This window comes from Heloderma suspectum, chromosome 2 (assembly GCF_057233095.1).
Source record: "Heloderma suspectum isolate Gila_16-S chromosome 2, 16-S_ref, whole genome shotgun sequence".
NCBI lineage: Eukaryota > Metazoa > Chordata > Lepidosauria > Squamata > Helodermatidae > Heloderma > Heloderma suspectum.
Window position 1 is genome coordinate 374,227,979 of NC_139459.1, and position 27,776 is coordinate 374,255,754.

The following is a 27,776-nucleotide window of genomic DNA, read 5'->3' on the forward strand; positions in this document are numbered from 1 at the left end:
AAACAGGGTAGCCTTTTGGAAGATTGTAAATAATGGCTTAAATAGTGACAAACGTATTGTAAGCCATCAAATATCTAAGACAGATTGATGGAGGGAGCAATCCTACCTTGATCGATCGTCGCCTCCGAACCCAGGGGCAACTGCCTATCTAGTGCAGGGCGGGAGGAGTGGTGAGGAATGGATCTCCTCCTCACTCCCCCTGCCTGACTTTTGCGGCTAGACAGCCGATTTTGGCTGTCTAGCCACGGGACCTCAGAGCGTGGGAAGCGGCACCTGGGCGACATGTAGGATGTGTTGTACTGGATTTCTGACTTCCCGCCTCGGCATGCCCCTGGGAACGCCCCATTTTTGCCACTCTGTGCTCCTCTTCTCAGCACAGAGCATGGCGCCATTCCGCGCTGCCTATGAGACCGCACAGGAGGGGGTGGAGGTTGGTTCTCAGGGAACCAACCTCAGAGCGCAGGCTCTAGCCACTGACTATAGACCATAGGTTAGTGCCCAAAATTAATCTAACTGGCGACCTCCCAAAGGGTTGGAATACTTCTATAGTAATCCCGATCTTTAAGAAGGGGGATTGTAAACTCCTGTCAAGGTACAGGCCAATTAGTCTCATTGATATAGCAGCCAAACTATATGCTAGACATCTGCTGAACAAACTGGAAGACTGGGTTATTTTGAATAATATTCTTATAGAAGAACAAGCTGGGTTCCAAGTTGGTTACTCAGCAATGGACCCATTGCTTTCGATTAGATCGCTTGGTCAATCAGTACATAACTGAAGAAAAGTCAAAACCGTATGTGGCATTTGTTGATTTCTAAGCAGATTTTGACTATAAATAGGAACAGGTTATGGGCAAAAGTGGTAGAGTTAAACATGGATTGACACCTCTTGATTTTATTCCAATTGTTTCATCAAAATTCAAACGTCCAGGTGAGATTTTGCCCTGCTGGACACAAGTCAAATAACATCACAGTATCTTGAGGTGTTAAACAGGGATGTGTCCTGGTTCCCTTTTAATTGAATGTATTTGTAAATGATGTAGCTCATGACTTGAGTGGCAACTTTTTTTCCAGTAAAAGTAGGACAAAGAAAGCTGTCATTTCTCCTCTATGCTGACGATCTGATTCTTATCTTGCATACTCAGACTGGTAGACTGGTCTGCGTAGATTACTATCAGCATTGGCTGAATATTCGCAGAAAAATCTATTGTCTATTAGTTATGGGAAAACTAAAGTCATGGTCTTTGAACATAGATCTCCAATACATAAGGGGAGAATAAATTCCCACCCATCGAGCAAGTACCCTCATATTGTTATTTGGGCATTCTATTTTAATCTTCAGGAGGTTGGGGTGCCCATTTTAGGTCCTTGAAATTAAAGACAAACCTGCAACTAAATGGATTATTGGAAGTTTTTGAGCACAACAGGAGGTTATGAAATCCACCCAATTCTAACCTTGCTGAAATCAAAACTTATCCTCCAATTTCGGTATGGAGGAGAGCTATGGGGTTTTAAAATCCTGTATGATAGCAAAATATTTCAAAATAAGCGGCTAAGGATAATTCTTGCTGTATCAAGGAGTACTCACTTCATCTTGGGTTTGTCTTGCTTGGTAACACAGAGTGAACTGCTCTGTGTGGACCTTGAGTGTTGTTCATATCTATTCCCTAGTTGCCCTGTGGCTGGGCATATCGGTTTGCATTATTTACTTGCTGTTCTTGTTCTGTGCTTCTGACACAGCTGAAGTCTGACATGGGTCACAATCCAATAAATGCTAAGCAGAAAGCAAGAATCACTGAAAAGAGTGGTGTGACTTCCTTCTGAGTGAAACACATGGATAAGATCAGGCTGCATATGAATTCCCTCATAGGTACCTGCAGCAAAACTCAGGGCTGGAGGCGGAGTGAACCCATACAGCAGGGGCATTTGAACCTCTTTGAGTCAGAGGGCCGAATTGGCTAATAATGAGGACGCAGTCTACTGTAGTTAGGTTAGCTGGAAGTGTTTATCCTTGCTTGCTTTTATGACCCTGTTCATCATATGACCTGTTTTTGCACGGGGTGTGTGTGCGCGCGCGCGTGCATTCCTTCAGATGTCAAAACATTTTCCTATTGACATTTTTCTTCAGTAAAATTCAATCTATGGTCTTTAACATTTTGTAGTCATAGAATCATAGAATCATAGAATAGTAGGGTTGGAAGGGGCCTACAAGGCCATCGAGTCCAACCCTCTGCTCAATGCAGGAGTCCAAGTCAGAGCATCCCTGACAAATGGCTCTCCAGCCTCGTCTTGAAGGCCTCCAGTGTGGGAGAGCCCACCACCTCCCCAGGTAATTGGTTCCATTGTCGTATTGCTCTTACAGTCAGGAAGTTTTTCCTGATGTTCAGCCGGAATCTGGCTTCCTGTCACTTGAGCCCATTATTCCGTGTCCTGCACTCTGGGATGATCAAGAAGAGATCCTGGCCTTCTTCTCTGTGACAACCTTTCAAGTACTTGAAGAGTGCTATCATATCTCCCCTCAGTCTTCTCTTCTCAAGGCTAAACATGCCCAGTTCTTTCAGTCTCTCTTCATAGGGCTTTGTTTCCAGTCCCCTGATCATCTTTGTTGCCCTCCTCTGAACCCTCTCCAGTTTGTCTGCATCCTTCTTAAAGTGTGGTGCCCAGAACTGGACACAGTACTCCAGATGAGGCCGATCCAGTGCTGAGTAGAGGGGAACTAGTACTTCCCGGGATTTGGAAGCGATACTTCTATGAATGCAGCCCAAAATAGCATTCGCCTTTTTTGCAGCCACATCACATTGTTGGCTCATATTCAGCTTGTGATCGACAACAATTCCAAGATCCTTCTCGCTTGTAGTGTGGTTGAGCCACGTATCCCCCATCTTGTAACTGTGCATTGGTTTCTTTTTCCTAGGTGCAGAACTTGGCATTTGTCCCTATTCAATGTCATTCTGTTGTTTTCTGCCCAGCCCTCCAGTCTATCCAGATCACTTTGAATTTTGTTTCTGTCTTCCAAAGTATTAACTATCCCGCCCAATTTTGTGTCATCTGCAAATTTGATCAGCATTCCCTGCACCTCCTCCTCCAAGTCATTAAGAAAAATGTTGAAGAGCACTGGGCCCAGGACTGAGCCCTGCGGTACCCCACTCACCTCTCCCCAGTTTGAGAAGGTCCCATTGATAAGCACTCTTTGAGTCCGATTCTGTAGCCAACTGTGGATCCACCGGATCGTTGTTTCATCTAGCCCACTTTGAGCTAGTTTGCTCATCAGGATATCATGGGGCACTTTGTCGAAAGCTTTGCTGAAGTCGAGGTATATGATGTCCACAGCATTCCCACGGTCTACAAGGGAGGTTACTTGATCAAAAAATGAGATCAGATTTGTCTGGCAGGACTTGTTTTTGACAAATCCATGTTGGCTTCGAGTAATCACGGCATTGTTGTCAAGGTGCTTCCAGATGGATTGCTTTATGATCTGCTCCAGAATTTTCCCAGGGATTGATGTCAGACTGACTGGTCTGTAGTTCCCAGGTTCCTCCTTTTTACCCTGTTTGAAGATAGGGACAACGTTAGCCCTCCTCCAGTCATCTGGCTCTTCCCCCGTCCTCCATGATTGCTCAAAGAGAATAGACAGCGGTTCTGAGAGTTCTTCTGCCAGTTCCTTCATGACTCTTGGATGCAGTTCATCTGGCCCTGGAGATTTGAACTCATTCAGAGTAATGAGGTGTTCCTTGACCACCTGTTGATCTCAAGCTGCAATCCTGCCCCTTCAGCCTGTACTTCGCCTTTGCCAGGGGGGTCATAGACCCTCTTTTGGGAGAAGACTGAGCCAAAGTAGGAATTGAGCACCTCTGCCTTTTCTTTGTCATCTGTTATCGTTTTGCCATCCTTATTTAATAGCTGAACCACCCTTTCTTTCCTCTGCCTTTTACTATGCACGTAGCTGAAGAAAGCCTTTTTGTTGTTTTTAACATCCCTTGCTAACCTCAGCTCATTCTCAGCTTTAGCCTTCCTGATGCCATCCCTGCAATTCTGTGCTATCTGCCTGTACTCTTCCTTTGTTACTTGGCCTTCTTTCCACTTCCTATATGTGTCCTTTTTTGTTTTCAGGTCATCCCTAAGCTTTTTGTGAAGCCACATTGGCTTCTTCTGTTGTCTTCCACCTTTTCTTCTTGTTGGAATTGCTTGTGATTGTGCCTTGAGAATTTCCTTTTTTAAAAGCTCCCACCCATCTTGGACTCCTTCTCTCGTTAGCATCGCTTGCCATGGGACCTTACTGATCATTGTTCTGAGTTTATGAAAACCAGCTTTCCTAAAATCCAGGGTACGTGTTTGACTACACTCAGCTTTTGCTTCCCTTAGAACCAAGATCTCAAGTACAACTTGGTCGCTTTCCCCCAGAGTTCCTGTAACTGCTACTTTATCCACTAAGTCTTCTCTGTTGGTTAGGATCAAGTCAAGGATAGCCGATCCTCTAGTTCCTTCCTCTACTTTCTGTAGGAGGAAGTTATCCGCCACACAAGTCAAGAATTTCCTGGAGGGGCCATGTTTTGCAGAATTTGTCTCCCAACAAATATCGGGGAAATGTACCCCATTACTACTACATCATGCTTCCTTAAAACATTGGCTATTTGCTTTTCAAAAGTTTCATCCTTGTCTTCTCCTTGATTGGGTGGCCAGTAGTAGACTCCGACCACCAGGTTCCTTTTATTCTTTACTCCATTTATTTCAACCCAGATGCTCTCGATGGGGCTACCAAGCTCATCCTCCTGTATTTCTGTGCAGAGATATGTATTTTTCACATACAGTGCAACCCCACCTCCCTTTCTGTTCCTCCTGTTCTTTCTGAACAAGTTATATCCTTCAATTGCTGTATTCCAGTCATGAGAGTCATCCCACCAAGTCTCAGTTATACCTATCAGGTCATAATTTCCCTCTTGTATTAAGAGTTCAAGTTCGTTCTGTTTGTTTCCCATACTCTGGGCATTAGTATATAGACCTCGAAGACCATGTGCTTCATAGTCTGGCTTTCTTCCTACATGTGTCTGAAGACTATTATTGGGCGCTATCAGAGCTGTTCTCGCCGTTGCAGTGCATGCATCTATGTCCATTGTTACCCCCAACATTACATCTCCCTTCCCTGTAGGATTCAGTTTAAAGCCCTCCTGATGAAGTTCTTCATGCTGTGGCCAAACACATTCTTCCCATCCTTTGTGAGGTGCAACCCGTCCCTAGCCAACAGCCCATCTTCCAGGAAGTATAGCCCGTGGTTCCAGAATCCAAATCTCTCTCGTCGGCACCACCTTCGTAGCCAGTCATTCACCCGGAGTATTTTTCGTTCCCTTTCTATCCCTCTTCTAACTACTGGAAGGATGGATGAGAAAACTATCTGGGCCCCAAAGTTCTTGAGTTTCCTTCCCAAAGCTTCAAAGTCTGACGTGATCTCTTCGTAGCTCCGCTTGGCGGTATCATTTGTTCCCACATGGATGAGAAGAAAGGGATACCTGTCAGTGGGCTTTATGAGTGCAGGCAACCTTTCAGTCACGTCTCTAATCTGTCCTCCCAGGAGACAACATACCTGGCGAGTCCATGGGTCTTCGCGACATACTTGGGTCTCGATCCCACGCAGCAAGGAGTCTCCCACTACTAGCACTCTTCTCTTCTTCTTGTTGTGGGCCTGGGTTTCATCGCCTCTGTTTGACTGACCTTCAGCCTCTTGCTCACTCTCATGCAGGTTCCCCTGTGGTTCTTCCTCTGCAGGCTGTCCTCCAGTCTCATCCACAAGTACCTGGAATCGGTTCCACAGCTCCGCTGCTTCCACTGGTGCAGAGTGGCGTCTAGTTCTTCTTCTCCTAACTGTCACCCTTTTCCAAGGAGTATCCTCTATTCCATTTTTCTTCACCTCAGCATTTCCCACTGCCTCATCTTGCTGTTGCTCTTCAAGCTTCTGGTCTTCCCTTTGCTGCTGTAGTTCCCCCATTCTGTCCAAGAACTCTTCGTGTTCTTATTACCCGGAGGGTCGACAGTCGCTGCTCCAGTCCACTTACTTTTTCTTCCAGCAGCGTGATCAACTTGCACTGGTTGCAGGTGTAGGCCATGTTGTTCTCAGGCAAGAAAACAAACATGGCACACACCTTCCAGGTCACCACCACTGGAGAGTCTTGTCCTTCCATTGCCTCTTTTCCCTTTTTGTGTCTAGCTTTGTGATTGTTCTAGACTAGCCTGTGCCTGCTCCTCTACTCAGTAGAGGTTAAAAGCAGAGTCCCACTGGTGTGAAAGTGTGTGTTACAAGACAAATAAATGGAAAAAAGTTAGTTAAAATAAAAAAATAAAAATAATTAAAAAAAATGTTAGGGCCTCCCCCTTGTCCTCCCCTGCCGAACTCCCCTGGCCTAGTCTCTCTCTTTTTGGCTACCCACTCCGTATCTAATAACCAGTCGCCACACTACCTAAACTAGGTACCTGTGATCCAGAGAATGTTAAGTTTGCTTTTGGGGAAGCTGCCAGAGAAATAAAAGTTTCCACTGATGGCAGCGGAAAAGGCCCCAGGGAGGGAAAAGCAAAACAGCATGTGAGCTCACTCTTTGCCTGTTTTCCCTTCCACTCAGAGAACAGTGCATTGCTGGTCTGTGACATACTCCAACTCCCATCAGCCCCAGCCAGCATGGTTAATACTTGGGGGGAGGGGAGTTGAAGACCAATAGTATCTGGAGAGCTACAGGTCCCCCAACCCTACTCTACCTATGGAGCTGAAGTTAAATGTCCCTTTAAAACCAATTCTGTCAGGGGGCGGGGTGAGGGGGGCATTTGTCGCTTTGCCTCAGGCAGCGAAATGTCCTGAGCTGGGCCTGGATTTTACTGAATTTCTTCAGTTCTCTTCGCACATTGATATGACTCCTTCCCTAGCATTTATATTAAGATTTTGTAGACTGCTCTTCAGGGCTATAGAGCCCTCTCAAAGTGGTTAAGGGTGCAGCAGTATCCATGTTTTGTCAGAAAGCCATGCTGGGAACTGTTGGGCTTCTTTCTGGCTGGGGAACGTTTGGAGGTCTAGGCCTCCTTTCTGGCTTGGCAGCACTGGGAGTTGTAGGACTTTTTTTCCTGTCTAAACATTCATAGGCCCACCCAGATCTACATATTGGGCAATGAGAGTGGAAATCGTTTTGCAAATTGTTTCCAGTTAACCATATGACCTGCGGGCGGGGGCTGCACACATGTGCATTCCTTCAGGTGTCAAAACGTTTTCCAGTTGACATCTTCCTTCAGCAAAATTTAATCTTTGGTCTTCGAAATGTTGTGGTCTCTCCTTTTCTTTTTGGCTACCCACCCCATCTCTTATCCCCACGCTTCCTAAACTAGATCCCCGAGACTCAGAAAATTTGCAGGCTGCTTTGGTGGAGGCAGCATGAGAATGGAAGGTTTCCACCTGGTGGCAGCGGAAAAGGCCTCAGGGAGGGAAAAGCAAGGCGGCTTGTGATGTCAGTCTTTGGCCTGTTTTCCTTCCTCTCACAGAACAGGGCATTGCTGGTCTTTCACAGACTCCAACTCCACTGGCCACAGCCAGCATAGCTAATGCACAGGGGCGATGGGAGTTGTAGTCCAATAGTATCCGGAGGCCCCCCAACCCTGCTCTACAAGTGGAGCTGAAGTTAAATATTTCTCTAAAGCCCATTCTGTCAGAGGTTGGGGGGCATGTCCTGCTTTGCCTCAGGCAGCAAAATATCCAGAGCTGGGCCTGAAATGCAAATAAACCTTAGCTGGGGAAATCGTATCTGATAAAGTGAGCAGGGGTTCTGAATATCGCTATTCCTTTTGCAGTTGGGGAATGTCTATGGCTTCTCAGTCATTACTTGTCACTATGTACTAATGTAAGAGAGAGAAAAATAGAAGCTTCAAGTTTCTGTAGTTGTCTTTGCTTCTGCACTTTAATATCACTCCTTCTCTGGTGTTTAAGATTTTATATACCACTTTTTAGAGCTATACAGCCCTCTCAAGGTGGTTGAGGGTGCAATTATTTGCATGTTTAGCCAGAAAAAAGCCTGAGAACTCCCAGCATTCGCCAGCCAGCCATGCTGGGAGTTGTACAGCTTCTTTATGGCTGAGGAATGCTGGGAGTCTAAACATACATAGCATTGCATCCTTACTCACTAAAATAATCATAAAGAAATACACAGAAATACATCGATAACAATAACTGCAATTCAACAAACCATCTAAAACGAACAATAAAATAGTCAAAAGCAGCTACAATGTTTAAACAAACCATTTATTTATTGGATATTTAGTAATATTGTGAGTAATAATAGTTAGTGCAAATTTAGGAGTATTTTTATTTTTAAAAATTACCAATTAGAACATATACCACAACATTTTGTTTATTTATTTATTTTATATCCCACCTTTCTTCTATCATGGAACTCAAGATGGCTACACCTGGTTCCCAGGGCCTCCTGTGCCTTCAGACTATGCCCTGGGGCACAGATTTAAAACAAAGTACTCTAAGCAGCTGGAAGAATGCTGGACATCTCAAGCATAACAGGCAGAGTATTTCCCTTTCTTTTAAGCATTGCCTGAATATTAAAAAAATTTGGAAATAGGTGCTGGATATAAACTTTGAAATATTCAGCATATCATCTTATTCCAGACTGCAAAAAATTATCTTTGACTATTAAAAAGGAACAAACTGAGCTGGAGGAAATGAAATTAACAGTGATTCTATGGAATGTAGCAAAAATGTCCATCACCTGTTATTGGCAGTTTTCTGAAACCCCACATCTGGGAAGTAGCATTATCAATTAAACTTACATATTTCCTAAGGAGTCAGCAAGGTTAACAAAGATACATTCACAGAAAAATTGTCCCTTTTCATAAACATTTTGAATAATAAGGCCCATCATGGAATTGTACAGTAGGGGGTTTTATCTAGGATTTAATTAGAATCTATCTGTAAGATTTTGTCTTTGAATCACGCACTTTGTTCAAATTGTATTTATGCTGCATTGTTACATTTCACAGAAATATTTTTTAAAAGCTGGGCAAACTCCAAATGAATCAGGTAAAACCAGATGTGAACAATCAGGATTTTCAAAGGTGTTTGAAACACAGAATGAAGTGGCTAAGCAAAGTTATCATGAGAGGCAGTTCAACAGAGTTGGGGCCACCACCAAGAAGGCCCTGCCTTGTTCCCTCCAACTTGATGGATAGTGCTGGTGGGCCCATGAACAGGATTTCAAACGTCAGGACTCAGAAGGCTTGTGTGGGTGCAGTCAGCCCTTCAAACTCATTCTCCCAAGTGCGTTCTCTGATGTAAAATATGAGTTGGATTTGGACTGAAACTCATTCCGTACTACAAGCATTTCTGTGGGTGCTCCCAGGTATGAGTTATTTTGGGAGAAGTGACATTGATCTTTTCATGGACACTCTTTCCATATTCCACGCAATTATGTGGTTTATCCCATATGAATTCTTTGATGTGAAATCAGGTTTATACTCACATGGAAACTTATGTACTTCAAGCATGAATATAATTTCATATCATTATATCATTTTTCCAGAGACATGTGGTCACACTGAAGCTTTTTCTACTCTCCAACCATTTATACAGCTTCTCCCATGAGTTCTTTGATGTGTTCTGAGGTCTCTGCTAAAAATGAAGCTCTTTCCACACTCTGCACATTGATATTTTTTTTTTTAATTATTTATTTCATTTCTATACCACCCAATAGCTGAAGCTCTCTGGACGGTTCACAAAACTAAAACCAAGGAGCACACAATAAAACTATATAAAATATATAAAACATTAAAACCACAGTATAACAATACAACCAGAATAAAACCAGAATAAAACCTAACAGCAATGCAGGGATTTAAAATACAGATTTAAAACAGCAAAGCTAAAATTCTAGAAAGCTAAAATGCTAAAATGCCTGGGAAAATAAAAAAGTCTTCATCTGGCGCCGGAAAGAATACAGTGTAGGTGCCAGGAGAACCTCTCTAGGGAGCTCATTCCACAGCCGGGGTGCCACAGCAGAAAAAGCTCTCCTCCTAGTAGCCATTCGCCTCACTTCCTTTGGCAGGGGCTCACGAAGAAGGGCTGCTGAGGATGATCTTAAGGTCCAGACAGGCATATATGGGAGGAGGCGATCCTTCAGATAACCTGGCCCCAAGCTGTTGAGGGCTTTGAATGTTAATACCAGCACTTTGAATTGGGCCCAGAAATGGACTGGCAGCCAGTGCAGCTGGAAAAGCACTGGCGTAATATGAGCTTGCTGGCCAGTCCCTGTTAACAATCTTGCTGCCCTGTTTTGGACCAGCTGAAGTTTCCGGACCATTTTCAAAGTCAGCCCCACGTATAACGCATTGCAGTAATCCAGATGAGAAGTTATCAAAGCATGCATAACTGTAGCTAGGCTATCTCTGTCCAGATAAGGGCGTAATTGGTATACCAGCCTTGTTGTTCAGTCGTTCAGTCGTGTCCGACTCTTCGTGACCCCATGGACCATAGCACACCAGGCCTTCCTGTCCTGCACTCTCTCCCGAAGTGTGCTCAAGTTCATATTCATTGCATCGGTGATGCTATCTAGCCATCTCATCCTCTGCCGTCCCCTTCTCCTTTTGCCTTCAGTCTTTCCCACCATCCGGGTCTTTTCCAGAGAGTTTTCTCTTCGCATTAGGTGGCCAGAATATTGGAGCTTCAGCTTCAGTATCTGTCCTTCCAATGAGCACTCAGGGTTGATTTCCTTTAGGATGGACTGATTTGACCTCCTTGCAGTCCAGGGGACTCGTAAGAGTCTTCTCCAGCACCACAGTTCGAAAGCATCAATTCTTCGGCGCTCAGCCTTCCTTATAGTCCAGCTCTCACAGCCATACATTACTACTGGGAAAACCATAGCTTTGATTATGCGGACTTTTGTCGGCAAGGTGATGTCTCTGCTTCTTACTATGCTGTCTAGGCTGGCTATAGCTTTCCTCCCAAGGAGCAAGCGTCTTTTAATTTCATGGCTACAGTCACCGTCTGCGGTGATCTTGGAGCCCAAGAAAGTAAAATCTGTCACTGCTTCCATTTCTTCCCCTTCTATATGCCAGGAAGTGATGGGGCCAGATGCCATGATCTTCATTTTTTTAATGTTGAGTTTCAAACCAGCTTTTGCACTCTCCTCTTTCACCCTCAACAACAGGCTCTTTAGATCCTCTTCGCTTTCTGCAGATAAAAAGGGCTCCGTGCGACTGAGTTCACCTGTGGCTCAAGTGACAGTTCTCCCCCATGTTTCTTTCCCAGATGTGTTTTAAGGGTTGAATTATGTCAGAAGCTTTTTCCACACTCCAGGTATTTACATGGTTTCTCCCCTGTGTGAATTCTTTGATGAGAAGTGAGGTTTCTCTTGTGACTGAAGCGCTTTCCACAGTTTGCACATTCATATGGTTTCTCCCCTGTGTGCATTCTTTGATGTCTACTGAGGTCACTGCTTGCACTGAATCTCCTTCCACACTCATGACATCTATACGGTTTCTCTCCTGTGTGAGTTCTTTGATGAGAGGTGAGATGCGTGCTTGTTCTGAAACTCCTTCCACACTCAGAACATTTATACGGTTTCTCTCCTGTGTGAATTCTTTGATGAGAAGTGAGGTTTGTGCTCACACTGAAGCACTTTCCACATGGCAAACATTTATATGGTTTTTCTCCTGTGTGTGTTCTTTGATGAGAGGTGAGTTGTGCATTCTGACTGAAGCACTTTCCACACTCTGTACATTTATGTGGTTTCTCTCCTGTGTGAATTCTTCGATGAGAAGTGAGATGCGTGCTTGTTCTGAAACTCCTTCCACACTCAGAACATTTATACGGTTTCTCTCCTGTGTGAATTCTTTGATGAGAAGTGAGGTTTGTGCTCACACTGAAGCACTTTCCACATGGCAAACATTTATATGGTTTTTCTCCTGTGTGAGTTCTTTGATGAGAGGTGAGTTGTGCATTCTGACTGAAGCACTTTCCGCAGTCTGCACATTCATACGGCTTTTCTCCTGTGTGAGTTCTTTGATGACAAGTGAGCCTTGTACGTGTACTAAAGCTCTTTCCACAGTCCAAGCATGTATATGGTTTCTCTCCTGTGTGAGTTCTTTGATGGGAATAGAGGTTTGCGCTCACCCTGAAGCACTTTCCACACTCTGCACATTCATATGGTTTTTCTCCTGTGTGAATTCTTAGATGGGAAGCTAGGCTTTTGCTCACTCTGAAGCACCTTCCACACTGCAAGCATTTATATGGTTTCTCTCCTGTGTGAATTCTATGATGTCTACTGAGGCTTCTGCTCACATTGAAGCTCTTTCCACACTCCAAGCATTTAAACAATTTGTCCTCTGTGTGGATTTTACAATGACAATTATGGCTTGATTGAGAATCAAAGCATGTCTTACACACAGAGCATTGACTTGTTTCCTTTCTTTCATCTATCTTTTCTTGGAATCTGGTTTCATAGACGTCACTGCCCTGAAAAGCAGAGGATGTATTCCTTATCTTCTGATCTGCTTCAGTTTTTATTTTCTCCTGGTCCATCTCTTCACATCCATCTCTTTCCAGTGGCTCCTCACATAGGTCTCCCTCACTCTTGGCTTCCCATTTATCACCTCCTGCAACGAAGACAGAAAACTGCTAAGATTTAGAAAGAGAACCTCAAATCACTGAACATCCTCAATGAATACTTGTGATAAAGGGAGGAACTGAAAAGACCTGGACGGGAGGCAGGTCTTACCATGCATTTCACAGCCTGTCTTGACTGGCATTAACTGACAGCAGCTGTGATATGGAACGTGAACCCGGAGCCCATTCAGACATGGAGTTCATAGGTTCACAGGATCAGACATGAAGTGAAATGTCAACCAGTGTGGTTCTAATTTCCCGTCAGCCATGAAGCTCACTGGGTGACTTTAGGTCAGTCACTGACCCTCAGCCTAAGCTCGTTCCTAGGTTTGTTGCGAGGATAAAACAGAGAGGAGGAAGACCATGTAAGTGACCTTGGACACCTTCCAAAAGGAAAAAAGGAAGGACACAAATGTAATAATAAATAAATTTTTCCACATGTAGCCACCTTGAGTTCCATGATGTAAGAGAAGGGGGATATAAATGTAATAAATGAAAAATTATAAAAATACGTAGACTTTTAAGGGCTGTGCCACAAGATTAGGCATTAACTTTCAGAGTCCCCTCCTAGCCAAGAGCATCTTGAATATTAGGCCAGGAGCCTGAGAGTCGCAAACAGATCAATTCCATGGAGGTCAACATGAGAACAGCCAGGAAAACAGGAAAGACACTGGAAGTTAACACTGGCTAAGTGAGCCAAATTAGCATCTCTTAGGCAGAGACCTGGGTGGATCCAGGGAGTAGATTCCTGGCAGTGTCTCCCACCCTTTTCAGACCAGAATCATTGGGTTTGGTGGAGTGTATCAGATTCCATCTGTATCCCATTGGGCAATTTCCTTGTTTTATGTTTGCAGATGGAGTGGTGGGCTCTCGACAGAGAACGTGGATTCCATTAGTGTACCTGACACAATTACAGTCTCCCTGCCTGATGGAGGTGGTCTTGTGTGCAGTGTTGTGGTCCACCCAGGGTAGGTGAGATTTCAGTATTCACTCCAAGACCATCATGTCTGATGTGACTTGGGATTTCATTGGCTCCACACCAATCAGGGGTCAGTCTAACTTTGGCAGTACACAGTCTTGAGTTTGCATTTTGCTAAATGGTGTGGATGTGTGGGCATAATTGGTTGTCATGGATACATCACTGCGTGAGAACATTTAGATTTGAAATGGGATTGGACAAATTCTTCTACAGGAAGGACAGGGAAGGATGTACTGGGGGAGGTGTTGCCCTGCACATCAAAGTGGGCATAGTGTTGAGCGGACTAGAACACCTACGAGGGGTACGCTCTTCCACAGAAGCGCTGTGGGTGATCATACCAGCCCCTGCAATGAATTTAGTGCTGGGAACGTGCTACTGTCCCCCAGACCAGAATGCTCAGAGTGACCCTGAGATGGAAAATGAAATCATGGAGGCGTCCAAACAAGGAAGTAGTAGTGGGCGACTTCAATGACCCCCACATTGACTGGATCAATGCATGTTCCGGTCACGACAAAGAGGTTAAATTTCTCGATGTCCTAAACAATTGTGCCCTAGAACAGTTGGTCTTGGAACTTATCAGAGGGGAGGTGACCTTGGATTTAATCCTAAGTGATGTTGCCCAAGATGTAGTATGAGATGTAAATGCTGTTGAACCAATTGGAAACAGTGACCACAGTGCTATCAGATTTAATAGAGATTTAAGTGGAAAATAGCCCAGGAAGTCCAATGCAGTCACATTTGATTTCAGAAGAGGAAACTTCTCTAAAATGAGGGAAGTGATGAAAAAGAACTTAAAAGGGGGAGCCAGGAGGATTAAATCCCTTCAAAATTCTTGGAGATTACTCAAAACTACAATAATAGAAGCCCAGCTAAAAGGTATACCACAGGTTAGGAAAGGTAGCACCAAGTCCAAGAGGTTGCTGGCATGGTTAACAAGCAGTGTCAAGGAAGCTATTAGAGAAAAGCGGGCTTCTTTCAGAAAATGGAAGTCTTGCTCAAGTGAGGAAAACGAAAGGGAGCACAAGCTTGCACAAAGGCGATGCAAGCAGACAATAAGAGATGCAAAAAAGGAGTTTGAAGAGCATAGTGCCAACAATATCAAGGCCAACAATAAAGAATTATTTAAATATATCAGAAGCAGGAAACCAGCTAGGGAGGCAGTTGGACCACTGGATGAAAATGGCGTTAAAGGAGTACTGAAAGAAGGCAAGGAGCTTGCAGAGACGCTGGATGAATTCCCTTCATCCATCTTCACTGCAGAAGATATAGGACAGATACCTGCGCCTGAACTGATGTTTTCAAGAAGGGAGTCTGAGGAACTGAGGCAAATAGTGGTGACAAAAGATGAAATTCTCAACCTTATGGATAAACTGAAAACAAATAAATCACTGGGCCCAAATAGTGATTCATGCAACATGCCCCTAAGATCAGCCTCTATACCAGAGGACTGGAAGATGGCCAATGTAACACCAATTTTCAAAAAGGGATCCAGGAGGGATCTGGGAAATTACAGGCTGGTTAGCTTAACGTCTGTTACAAGTAAATTGGTTGATGGCATTATTAAAGATAAAATTAGTAAGCATATAGAAGGACAAGCCCTGCTGAAAAAGAATCAACATGGCTTCTGCAAAGGTCAGTCCTGTGTCACTAACCTTTTAGAGTTCTTTGAGAGTGTCAATAAACATGTAGACAGCGGGGATCTGGTAGACGTTCTTTACTTGGACTTCCAAAAGACTTTTGACAAAGTCCCTCATCAAAGACTCCTGAGCAAACGTAGCAGTCAGGAAATCAGAGGACAGGTCCTCTTATAGATCAGTAACTGGTTAAAGAACAGAAAGCAGAGAGTAGGAAGAAATGGTAAATTCTCCCAATGGAGGGAAGTAAATAGTGGGGTCCCACAGAGATCTGTATTAGGACCAATGCTTTTCAACCTGTTCATAAATGATCTGGAATTAGGAGTGAGCAGTGAAGTGGCCAAGTTTGCCGATGACACCAAATTAGTTAGGGTGGTCTTCACCAAGGGACTGTGAGGAGCTTCAAAAGGATCTCTCCAAACTGGGAGAATGGGCATCCAAATGGCAAAAGCGGTTCAATGAAAGCAAGTGTAAAGTGATGCAAGTTGGGTCAAAAAATCCATTTATTATCTGATGGGATCTGAGCTAGTGGTGACTGACCAAGAAAGAGATCTTGGGGTTGTGGCGGACAGCTCAATGAAAATGTCAACCCAGTGTGCGGCCGCTGTAAAAAGGCAAACTCCATGTTAGGCATAATTAGAAAAGGAATTGAGAATAAAACTCCCAATATCATACTGCCCTTATACAAATCTATGGTGCAACCACACTTGGAATACTGTGTCCAGTTCTGGTCACCATACCTAAAAAAAGATATTGTAGAGCTGGAAAAAGTGCAGAAGCGGGCGACTAAAATGATCAAGCAGCTGGAGCATCTCCCCTATGAGGGAAGATTACAACAGCTGGGATTGTTTAGCTTGGAAAAAAGGAGGGTGAGGGAAGACACGATAGAGGTCTACAGAATTATGCATGGTGTGGTGAATGTGGATAGGAGACATTTTGCTCCCTCTCTCAAATACTGGAACCCACAGGGGTCATCCCATGAAGCTGAACAGTGGGAGATTCAGGACAGATAAAAGGAAGGACTTCTTCGCACAGCGCATAAACTATGGAATTCACTACCACAGGATGTAGTGATGGCCACCAATTTGGATGGCTTTAAAAGGGGGTTAGACAAATTCCTGGCAGAAAAGGCTATCAATGGCTACTAGTGTTGATGGCTATGTGCTACCTCCAGTACCAGAGACAGTGAGCCTGTGTATACCAGTTGCTGCTTGGGAATCACGCATTACCCCACCCCCAATTTAGGGCCGGCCCTACTATGTGGCAGGGTGAGGCAGTCGTCTCAGAGGACAGATGCTAAGAGGCAACAGCAAAGTGTTCAGGGAGAGAACTGTATACCATGTTCAGCGTACTCTGCACCCCCTAAGTTTGCCTGCTCCCTTCAAATGCGGTGGAGAACGTTGTCCCATCATTAGTGCTCATCTCCCAGTCCAGTCAGCTTTGGTACATGGAACGGGAGGGGGCGCCATCTTGTCCTTTGCCTCAAGCAGCCAAATGCCTTGGTCTGGCCCTGCCCCAAGTTAGCTAAGACCTTACAGCAGTCATGGATAGCCGGGTGTGGTGATTCCACACGCACAATATGTAAATAGTAAAGGTTTGTATATACGTATGGTGGCTGGTATGTATCTGGAATGATTGACAGGTGAGTGTGAGGCGGGGTTTGGCAAGAATGTGGGCAAGAATGACAGCGTGGCAAGTGGAAGAAAGGGGGAGTGGCTGGGTGAGAATGGAATGCAGTGTGATTGGAGGAGAGCTTGTGCAGAAAAGGGTGGGGTGAGTGCTTCTAGCGAGTCAGAGCAGTCTGGGAGGAAGGTAGATTAGGTACATCTGAGATGTGATTGGGAGATAACAGTGAGAACCTCTAGCAAGATAGTCTATGGGACAGAGAGTGTGTCAGATGGCGTGAGAGAGGGTGTGAGAGGTTTTGAACATAGAACTAAAAGCAAGAGTTATATTGTGTAGTTTATAGTGTCGACTTATTTTAGTCATCGTCCCCGATATCCTTTCCTCATCCCAACCCAGTTCCTATTTCCAGTCCTGTTGTATCAAATAAGCCTTCTTTGTTTTCAGTTTTAAAAGACAGTTTCCTTTTTAGTTATTAGGAAGGGTTTCATGGAATCACCCTCACGTGCTGGCTGCTTGGTCTGTGCTACCAAAAAGAAAGCAAGCAGCTCTAAAAGGGTTATTGGTGGCAGCAATCGTGAGAGTGGTGAAGCATCTCAATACACAAACAGAGGATTGTGGGTGAGAGCCTAAAAGTGTCAGTGTCAGGAGAGACACTGATCAAAGCACCTGATCTGGTGACTAGAAGTAGAATCATGAAGTGGTCAAAAGGCCTCAGGTCCTCACAGCGGGATATACATGCAATAAATAAATAGAGACACAGGACCTTCCCTTTGGGAGATCTTGGGGGATGAGAAAGGGGTTCTTTATTCATGTTAAGGTGCTGGTTGTAAATATTCTCATTGTAACATAGGTTAAAGTGAGATACACAAAGATGTCTATTGCTCATAGTATATACTCTCCTCAATAAATGTAAATGTTTGACCTGAAGATACTATCCTTTAATGTAAAGGGTCTGGGGACACCTCAGAAACGAAGCAGAGGCCAAAACCTGCTCCAAAAAGAGCAATCAGACATCAAGATGTTACAAGAAACTCATCAAAAAACTCAGGAAAATGAAGATACTGAACTACCCAAGTTTGGGTGAGCTCAATACAGCTCCTGGCTCTTCAAAAGACAGTGGGGTTCTCATTGCATTTGGAAAAAAATGGTCAGTTTCACATTACTGGACACCTTGTATCATCCTAAAGCCAGGTATGTTTTTGTTAAAGGGCCCATTGGCAGAGAAAAACTCTCATTTGGAGCAATATATAGCCCCAATGAAAACCCCCTACAATTTCTACAAAGCACATTACACATCTTAGCTTCGAAGAAAGGGGCGGGGATGATTCTAGACTGTGACTTAAAAATGGTGGTAAATGAAAACTTAAGATAGGAGTACGGAGGCAAATATGAAACCAAATAGGAAATAGAAATCCACACAGAGAAACAAGCAGGTTCACAAGGAATTCTGGGCAACTGGCATAAAAATAATGGCCATGATCACCTGGAAAGTATCCAAAGACAAAATGCTGATTTAAAGCCCTATTGCTTGGGCCAACATTTTATTTGAGTTTATTTTAACTTAATTATCTCCTTTATTTTAACAAGGAGATAATTAAGACTGTGAGCCCCTCTTTATGGGACAGCAGATAATATTGGTTATGAGGTAATTTCTGTATAAAAATAAGGATACATACATGCTGATTTGACAATGTGGGAGCTTCTTACTCGAAACTCACCATGCCTGCGTACCTGTCAGCTGAACAGCCTATTCAGTAGTGAATAGGGAACTTGGAACTTAGAACGAGATCTCTCTTATTTAAAGTGTTAAGACTAGAAATCTAAGAACAGGAGATATTTGAGAAATTCTATTTCTTTTTAAGCTGTTAAGATCTAAGAATCATTAGCCAAGCTGTGTTTAACATCAGAAATGTTTTTATATTACTATTATATGCAAGTTATATTTTGATGTCATTCTACAAGTATATTTCTAATAAAAATGATACATGGATGAAAAAAGACTTTTCTGTATTAATTCTTGTTGGTAAAAAGGTGTATGTTTTGTTGAGAAGTATTTAATCTGCTATTAAATGGTAAAAGAAGAGCGAAATGCTTCCAAATGCTTTGAGCTATAGGCAGATAGCTAACAGTCCCTCATCCGGAACAACGACGCATACTTCGGGCTTTAACAATGAAAAGAAATGAAATATTATAACTTTGGAAATAAAAATTCAAAACACAAAGATTAGTATTTGCTATTCTTTCCTTAATATTCAATTTGCCATGCAGCATGCCTTCATCACTGAATGGAATTACTTTTTATATTTTATTAATACTTTTATGATAGTCACAATGTAACAGCTTCCTTCCATTTATTATGCCTTAGGGTGCAATCCTATGGGGATAGGCGGCTGCCTCCAAACTCGGAGGTGACCGTCTATCCAATGCAGGGCAGGAGACGTGCAGAGGGGATTGTTCCCTCCGCACTTCTCCCTCCCTTCATTTGCAGCTAGACAGCCAATTTCGGCTGTCTAGCCCCAGGAAGGCAGAGCGGGGGAGGAGGCTGCCGGACGACACATTGGATGTGTCGTACAGGTGTTTCCACATTCCCCGCACCAGAATGCCCCCCCAGAGTACAGCGTTTTGGCCGCTCCATGCTCCTCTTCAAAGTGTGGAGCACGGGAGCCATTCCGCATTGCCTGCAAAGCAGTGCAGAAGTGGGAAGATGGTCGGTTCTCCAGGAACCGATCCTGGAGCGTGGACTCCGACGTGAGTTCCCAGAAAACCAGATATCCTATGGCCGTCTAGCCGCTGACTAGCGGCCATAGGAGTGCTCGCTAATTAATCACTTTTCATTCAATATATTATTGATTTTGTACCATGTCTACACTGTTTTTCATTAATACATTTGACTTTTCACCCTCTTGTCTGCCATTTTATTTTTAGTCTGGTTCTGGCTTACTGATCACTCACCATGTGGTCACTGGAGCAAATGTTAAAAGAGGGAATAAAGGTATATCCAATATCAGAAGTACAAGGCCTTCTCAGCAATGGCCCCAATGCTGTGCAAGTCTCTACCAAGGGGCACAGACCTCTCCCATCCTCCTCTCTTGTCTCGTAGGCAGTAGGCTAAGGCAGGAATGCTCCATCAGGCCTCTGGGATTCTACGATGGCTCCAGTCTGTATCTGTATCATTTCTGGCAGCTCCTAATATTTCCTGAGGTTTTAATGACCTGATGCTGATTGTTAAATTCTTGTTTTGAGGATGTTGTGGTTTTAACATTTAGTAGTGAAGTCCAAGCATTGCTAGACACTTGTGGATGTATATCTTTCAATATGGAAAGGTGAAATATGAATGTTATAAGGGGCATGTTTACACAGGAAGAAGTCCTACAGCCAGGAGGTTTTTCTGTTTAAATATACAAATACATACATCCTGTGAAACTGGAAGATGGAAACTTGACGTGCTGAAACATACATAATGTGCAAAACCCCTAAGATTGGATAGCTGCAGTTGTAGACAAGATATCATTACCAACCAGGGCAAGACGGAGCCTTCCCAAGAAAGGCCACAATCTCAGAATTCTCCTCCATGACTTCCCAATGCAGAGCTCTCTGGTCAGGATCCAGCAGAGCCCACTCCTCCTCCGTGAAAGACACAGCCACCTCCTCAAAGGCCGCCAGACCCTGAAAGGAAAGGGAAACATTTTCTCCTCAGAGATTCCATGAATATTACAGATGAGCAAAACTCTAAACACTAATTCAGGTGAGATGAAGGGTGATTATTCTCAGCATCTCATACATGCCCTATTCTCTTCTTTTGTTCCCATGGGCCCACAAAGATGGGGGAAAACGTGATCTAAACCTTCACGAGAGGCACTCACAGCCTTCTAAGTGGGCAGATTTGACAGAAGCAAAGAGAAGAGGGGAGGTTTGTTCAGGCCCAGGGAGGTGAACTGAGGACAGAGGTTGCTGTTCCTGCATGTCTCCCCAGTAATTCTTCCCGCTACCTGATCCGGGTCCAGGGCAGCTGTTTCCCCTCCACCACGAAGAAGAGATGGCTGGATATGTATTGCCGGCATCATCCTTTCACCTGTGGGAGACAAAAGGGGTGGGAAACCAAGAGCAACTGTTTGTCTCGGAGATTCAACCATGCATGTCTAAGTACACAAGGGCATCGATCCTCTGCTGCTTATACCCATTTTTAAAATTTAAGTTGTATGAAAACACATCTCTTCCCATTTGGGTCCTTGACCAGAAAACACAATACTGGTTTCTGTGTATAATGTCTTCCGGTGTTGATAGTAAACACATTTCTGTGGGAAAGGATGAAGTTCAGTGTCAATCCCCCCACCCCCCTCAAGCCCCCCAAATATTTAGAGGGACCAAAAAGGATCCCATGGACTTCTTGCAGACTCCAAAGAAGGAAACCAAGTTGAAACATGCCCCAGTAATCCTTACCCTGCATGGTGGCTCCTCTGTCATCCTCCAGTATGATCCTCCTTTGCACTGGGCTCTGTCTGCTGCCGGATGGAGCCTTCTCTGCCTCAGGGAAATCAGTGCCCAATTCTGCAAACAGGCCCTGCTCCTGAAACAGCAATGAAGATTCAGGACATGCAATGGGGAGGAGGACTGGGAAAGAAATGGTACTACAGGCAAAGCCCCTGGACAATTAGTAGAACATTTTAGAGTACCCAGCTCTCGTTCTGAATCCTTTAGCGATACCAAGAAGAAAGGCTCTCACCTGCTGCTTTTCCAGTTTCTTGTCCTCTGCCTGGCTCAAGAGGAAACCTTCTGCCAGGGCCACTGCCTGGGAACTGGTCTCTGCTCCACATTCTCTCACCCAGCCCTCTATCTCCATGGGCAGAATGGCCAGGAACTGCTCCAGGATCACTAAGTCCAGCATCTGGGTTTTGCTGTGCCTCTCTGGTTTCAGCCACTGATGGCAGAGATGATGGAGTCGGCTGCAAACCTCTCGCGGGCCCTCGGCCTCGTGGTAGCAGAACTGCCGGAAATGCTGGCTCTGTACATCAGGGTGGAGCAGCTGTTCTCCCAGGATGCTCTGTACCGGTCTTTCCCAGAATTCCCCACTGCTCCCAGTTGTGGTGGTACCAGGCCCCCTTCCTGCTCCGGGGCCAGCTGAGTCTTTCTCGTCCATCTCGGATCTCTGCTCCAAGGAAGCCTCTGACGGGGCCAAAGGACTTCTTCTGGCACTTTCTGTCTCAAGGCCAATGGGACTTGCTACCAAGTCCTGCAAAGCCAAGACATTGTCCTGTGAGGTAATCAGGGCAGGACTATGTTTTTAAGAGGGTGATTCCGGCTAGCAACCAGAAAGGCTGGTGAATGCCAAGGCCCAAAGAGACAGCGGAGACTGGGGGAGGGTCCTTCACCTGAGCCCTCAACCTGCTGGAGGGTCTGAAGATGCAGCATCCCACCACTGCTCTGTCCTCATCAACTCCCCCTGCACAAACCCGCCCTGTCTCAGCCTTGCCCTGAGCCTCCACCCCTTCTCCGCCCTCGCTGTCAGGGGTGCCTCTGAGCATAGGCAGTGGCAGAGTAGCTCTGATTTCGAAGAGGAACCGCAAAACGTGGGGGAGGAGCTTTCCCAGACTCTTCCAGACTAGCAGAGACAGACCCCTCAGCTCTCAACAGCCCAGCTGGACGGAGAGGGCCTCTCTTCACACCCCCTGTGAGAGTTAGCGAACGGGGGGGGGGGGGCTTGGAGAGCCTGGATTCTTAGACGCCAGGCGCAGACGCAGCGCCAAGAGAGAGGTGGCGGGGCGGAGCTTAGGCGATCTGCCCGATTGGCCCAGCAGAACAGCTAGGACTAGAGATCTCACGAGAGGGAGGGAGATTCTCCCCCACCCCTTAAGTCAGGAAAGCATGCCTGCCTCTTCTCAAGGGGTGGGAAACATTCAACCTTGTATGCCCGCCTCTTCTCAAGGGGTGGGCAACATTCAACCTTGTATGCCTGCCTCTTCTCAAGGGGTGGGCAACATTCAACCTTGTATGCCTGCCTCTTCTCAAGGGGTGGGCAACATTCAACCTTGTATGCCTGCCTCTTCTCAAGGGGTGGGCAACATTCAACCTTGTATGCCTGCCTCTTCTCAAGGGGTGGGCAACATTCAACCTTGTATGCCTGCCTCTTCTCAAGGGGTGGGCAACATTCAACCTTGTATGCCTGCCTCTTCTCAAGGGGTGGGCAACATTCAACCTTGTATGCCTGCCTCTTCTCAAGGGGTGGGCAACTTTCAACCTTGTATGCCCGGCTCTTCTCAAGGGGTGGGCAACATTCAACCTTGTATGCCCGGCTCTTCTCAAGGGGTGGGCAACATTCAACCTTGTATGCCTGCCTCTTCTCAAGGGGTGGGCAACATTCAACCTTGTATGCCTGCCTCTTCTCAAGGGGTGGGCAACATTCAACCTTGTATGCCTGCCTCTTCTCAAGGGGTGGGCAACATTCAACCTTGTATGCCTGCCTCTTCTCAAGGGGTGGGCAACATTCAACCTTGTATGCCTGCCTCTTCTCAAGGGGTGGGCAACATTCTACCTTGTATGCCTGCCTCTTCTCAAGGGGTGGGCAACATTCAACCTTGTATGCCTGCCTCTTCTCAAGGGGTGGGCAACATTCAACCTTGTATGCCTGCCTCTTCTCAAGGGGTGGGCAACATTCAACCTTGTATGCCCGGCTCTTCTCAAGGGGTGGGCAACTTTCAATCTTTGTAGCTTCCCTTTGAGCTCCCTGGAGGCATTTCCTTTGCAGACTGCGACTTACTGACAATTTGCATCTGTATGACCCACTGAAGTAAAAGGATTAGAAAGCCCTGGACAGAAGCCTCTTGTCTGTGTTTTGATTTGGCTGTTTGAAGTTCAGCGGGGACCAAAGGGAACCCTGACACTCTCCCTCCCCCCAAGTCCTCAGGCGAGCACCTTTTTCCACAAGTCTCACATACCCAGAGAAACAGTATGTTGCAGTGGTTAGAGTGCTGGACTGGGGCTCAGGAGACGCGGGTTCTAGCCCCAACTCAGCCACAAAGCTCATTGGGTCACTTTGGGCCAGTCACTGACTCTCAGCTTAACCTCACAGGGTTGTCGTAAGGGTAACATGGAGAGGGGGAGGCCCATGTGAGCCTGGCAAGAGGGGAAAAAGGGGGCCATACATGTAAACACACACTAAGGTACCTGGAAACTCATTCACATTAGGGCTCTCAATTAAGGAAAGAGGAGTTGATGAATTCTCTGACTTGTGGACAGTGTATTAATCACTTGAATGCACATATGCGTAAAGCCTAGATTTCTAGGGAAAACACAACCTTTCCTCTCATTGAGACACCTTTTTAATTATTAAATGTTACACTAGGTGACGTGTCTCTGCTGCCTCTGAGATCAGGTAGACTGCCTCCGTCCACGGAGGTCCCATTTCTCTCACAGATAAGAGCTGCTTGCGGGAGCAGATGCAAGGCTCACACAGGGCCGCATCCTGTCCCCGCCACTTGCTGGCCGCTGCCTCCCAGCAGCCCACAACCTTAGCGCACCAAAAGAACTCAGGTCCGCTGGCCGGCTTAGTTGGGGGTCCCCCTGCACCCCACCCCACCCCGTCCCGCCCCCCACATTCTGACATGCCAATTTCATCGGCCCTTGCTCTTGCTTTGGAAGACTGATGCGTCCCCCGCGGCCGTGCGTGTGCGCGCGATTCTACAGGGCAGCCTTCCCAGCCTGGCGCCCTCCAATGGCCAGGCGGGCTGGGGCGACGGGGGCGTCGCCTGGCACGCCGGGAGGAGCGGGCACCGGATGGCGCAAGGCCGAGGCCTGCGGAGCGAGGCGAGCCGCCTTCTCCGGCGCAGCGGCGCCTCTTCCGGCCCGCCGGCCTCCCTCCGCTGCTCTCCGCAGCCCAGTCACCGCCCCGCTTCCCCTCCGCCCTCCAGCGGCTGGCTGCGCTCTCGGCCTGCCGGGCCGCCCCCGGGCCCTCGCACCCCTCCCGCCTTCCCCCGGCCCCGCAGCCCGGGACCCCGCGCCCGGCGGGGCGGAGGAGACTCGCCTGTCCCGCGGGGAGGCCGGACTGTCCTCTGCCGGGCGGGCGCGCGCGGGAGGGAGGGAGGGAGTCGGGGCGGGCGCGCGCGGGGCCCTCCTCCTGCCCGCCCCTTCCTCCCTGGGAGGCGCGGGCAGCCGCTCGCCCCGGAGAGCCGAGCCGAGCCGAGCCCGCGCTGGGCCTCCCCCCGGAGCCGCGGGAACGCGCCTCGCCAGCCGGGAAGGGAGGCTGCGGAGGCGCGTGGCCGCCTGTGCGTGGCGGCCCCGCCCCGCCCCCCCTCCAGAGCGCGCGGCGGAGCGGGCGCTGCGGCGGCCCATGCGCGCCAGCGCAGCGAGCCCGCGGGGAAGGGCCGGCCCGCGTGTGCGTGGCTGGCGCTGCTCCGCTGCTCGGCCGAAGCCCGCGGGCTCGCAGGCTGGGAGCACGCGCCGCGACAAGGGGACAGTGCGGCCGTTTCGAAAGGCGCACTGCCGCGGCGAAGCGAGGTGTGGTCCCGCAGCGGCGCAAACAGGGCAAGAGTGCAGGAGCGATTCGAAGTGACGAGGGCTTCACGCGGCCAAGAGGGTGGCTACCGCAGGGTAGCGCCAGCTCAGCCTCGGGGCGCGGGGGTTCCACAACCGGGGTGCCACCACTGAAAAGCCCTCTCCTGAGTAGCCGCCTGCCGCGGTTCATCCCTTGCAAGTGCGAATTCACGTATATGCTGATGGGATGGGGGCTGGGGGGACTGACCAAGAAAGAGCTCTTGGGGTTCAGCTGGACAGCTTGATGAAACGGTTTGCTTGGGAAAGGGCAAACCCCATTAGGAAAGGAATACAAAAAACCCCGAATGAAGCTGAATGGTGGGTATGAAGGAGGGGGATCCCAGCCACCGGGACCGGCCGAAGCCTCCCTGCAAAGGAGGGCCGCTCAGGACCCCATCGCGGGATCCTGGCTGTCCTTCCAGAAGTAGGACTGGCCAAACCCGGCCTTTCAGTCCCCCAGCATACCCAGTAGCCACCCTCCTAAGCCAAGAGACGCTGAAATTTGCACTGAGGTTATGCAGAGAGATCACACCAACTAAACGTTGGATTCAGATCTGACAAAAGGGGTAGCGGGAAAGGGAAGAATGGAGGTAGCACATTACACAAGAATGTAGAAAGCCCAATCACTTAACTATAAACAGAGGGCTTCCTGAACACACACCCAAGCAAAATAATAAATCTACCTGGCCTCTCCTTCCGTACCTAAGTATGGATCTCCCCAAATAGCAACCAGCCATCTGCAGGTCCAGGATAACCAGGATGAAGGGGGGCCCCATGCCTCAGCCTTAGCCCTCTTTTAAAGCCCAGCCCTGGCAACCCAGGGCAGATTTCCTTGAGCCGGGCACCAGCTCAGCCCCTGGGTGGGCTGCCCTGGCCCGCAAGCAGCTGGAACCCCCCACCTGCACCAGCTGTGGTCCCTCCCCAGTTAGCTGGGGCCGCGCCTGGCCTTGCGCAGAGGGCCGAGGCGCCTCTAGATGACACACCATCCGGGTGGTTACATCAGACGTGACCGCCTGGCCTGATCTTATGGAGGAAAACAGGCCGTCATTCTTGCCAGTGGGAGATTTAGGACGGATTGCCCTCACAATGAAGCTCTTTCCACACTCCAAGCATTTCTAGTTTCTCCCCTGTGTAACTTTGATGGGCACCTGCTCTGGGGGGAGCCCCTCCCCCTCACCCAATTCCCTTCCTCTCAAGGAATCGGGTTCAGCCCACTGAACCCTTGAAGGCCAAGCAGCTGGAAGGGCTCTTAAAGCGAAGAAGGCAACCGGGGCAACCATAGGAAAGAAGAGCTGGACTGGGCCAGAGTGGGTTGTGCTTCCTGGGAGGGGCCTGGAAGAGGCTCAGGGCAACAGCCGCTGCTCCTGGCCTGAGGAGGGAGAGGCCACAGCCTGAGAGAGAGCTCGGTACACAGGAGTCTTGGTTTGAAGACAACTTTGAAGTTTGTTTGGACGCAGAGTCTGTGTGAGTCTGTAGGGTGCAGTCCACCAACCTTGAAACATCCTGGTGCCCTCTAGCTGTTTTACACGACAAGCCCCTTAAATCCCAGCCAGCAAGGCCCATGGTCAGGAATCAAGGGAGCTAGCTGTAATACAAAATCTCTGGAGAGCACCAAGTTTCCTGCCTTTTGCATCAGATGGTTATATGGGGTTCTGAGTTTTTCCTCCCCTGGCGATCCCAGGTGGAAGCTGGCAGCGAAGGCTTTGTTCTGGCTTTGCTTATGATGCTTTAGTTTCCCTCCAAGGAGCAGGAAATCCCACCCAGACAGATCTCCTACAAAATGGGCAATGAAAGCGAAAACAAGATGTTTCGGGAGTTTGGTGGGTCCTCCGATGAGTCAGTTCCCATGGCCAATGGCCATGCAGACTCAGTGTCATTTCAGGTGCAAAGAAACCATAATCTCTGGATTTTAGGAAAGTCCGTTTTAATAAACTCAAAACAATGATAAGTAAGGTCCCATGGCAAGCGACACTAACGAGAAAAGGAGTCCAAGATGGGTGGGAGTTTTTAAAAAAGGAAATTCTCAAGGCACAATTACAAACAATTCCAACAAGAAGAAAAGGTGGAAGACAACAGGAGAAGCTAATGTGGCTTCACAAGAAGCTTAGAGGTGGCCTGAAAACAAAAAAGCACACATATAGGAAGTGGAAGGAAGGCCAAGCGAAAGAGGGAGAGTACAGGCAGGTAGCACAGAATTGCAGGGATGGCGTCAGGAAGGCTTAAGCTGAGAACGAGCTGAGGTTAGCGAGGGAGGCTAAAAGCAACAAAAAGGCTTCCTTCAGATATGTGCATAGTAAAAGAGGAAATAAATGGTGGTTCAACTATTAAATAAGGATGGCAAAATAACAGATGACAAAGAAAAGGCAGAGGGGCTCAA

General features: G+C 47.1%; 2 protein-coding genes across 2 annotated transcripts in view; one reads left to right on the forward strand and one right to left on the reverse strand.

The window, feature by feature from the left end:
* The window catches only part of LOC146356171 (uncharacterized), a 277,120-nt gene that overhangs the window by 44,116 nt on the left and 205,228 nt on the right, over positions 1 to 27,776 (forward strand). The gene's annotated exons all lie outside the window — the stretch shown is intronic.
* LOC146356173 (uncharacterized) lies at positions 9,605 to 27,240 on the reverse strand. Its single transcript, XM_084831265.1, is given in 7 exon segments — positions 9,605 to 11,362; positions 11,365 to 12,624; positions 20,392 to 20,539; positions 20,863 to 20,945; positions 21,314 to 21,440; positions 21,597 to 22,124; positions 24,891 to 27,240. Coding segments are annotated over 7 exon segments (2,838 nt in total). The 5' UTR covers positions 25,551 to 27,240; the 3' UTR covers positions 9,605 to 11,330.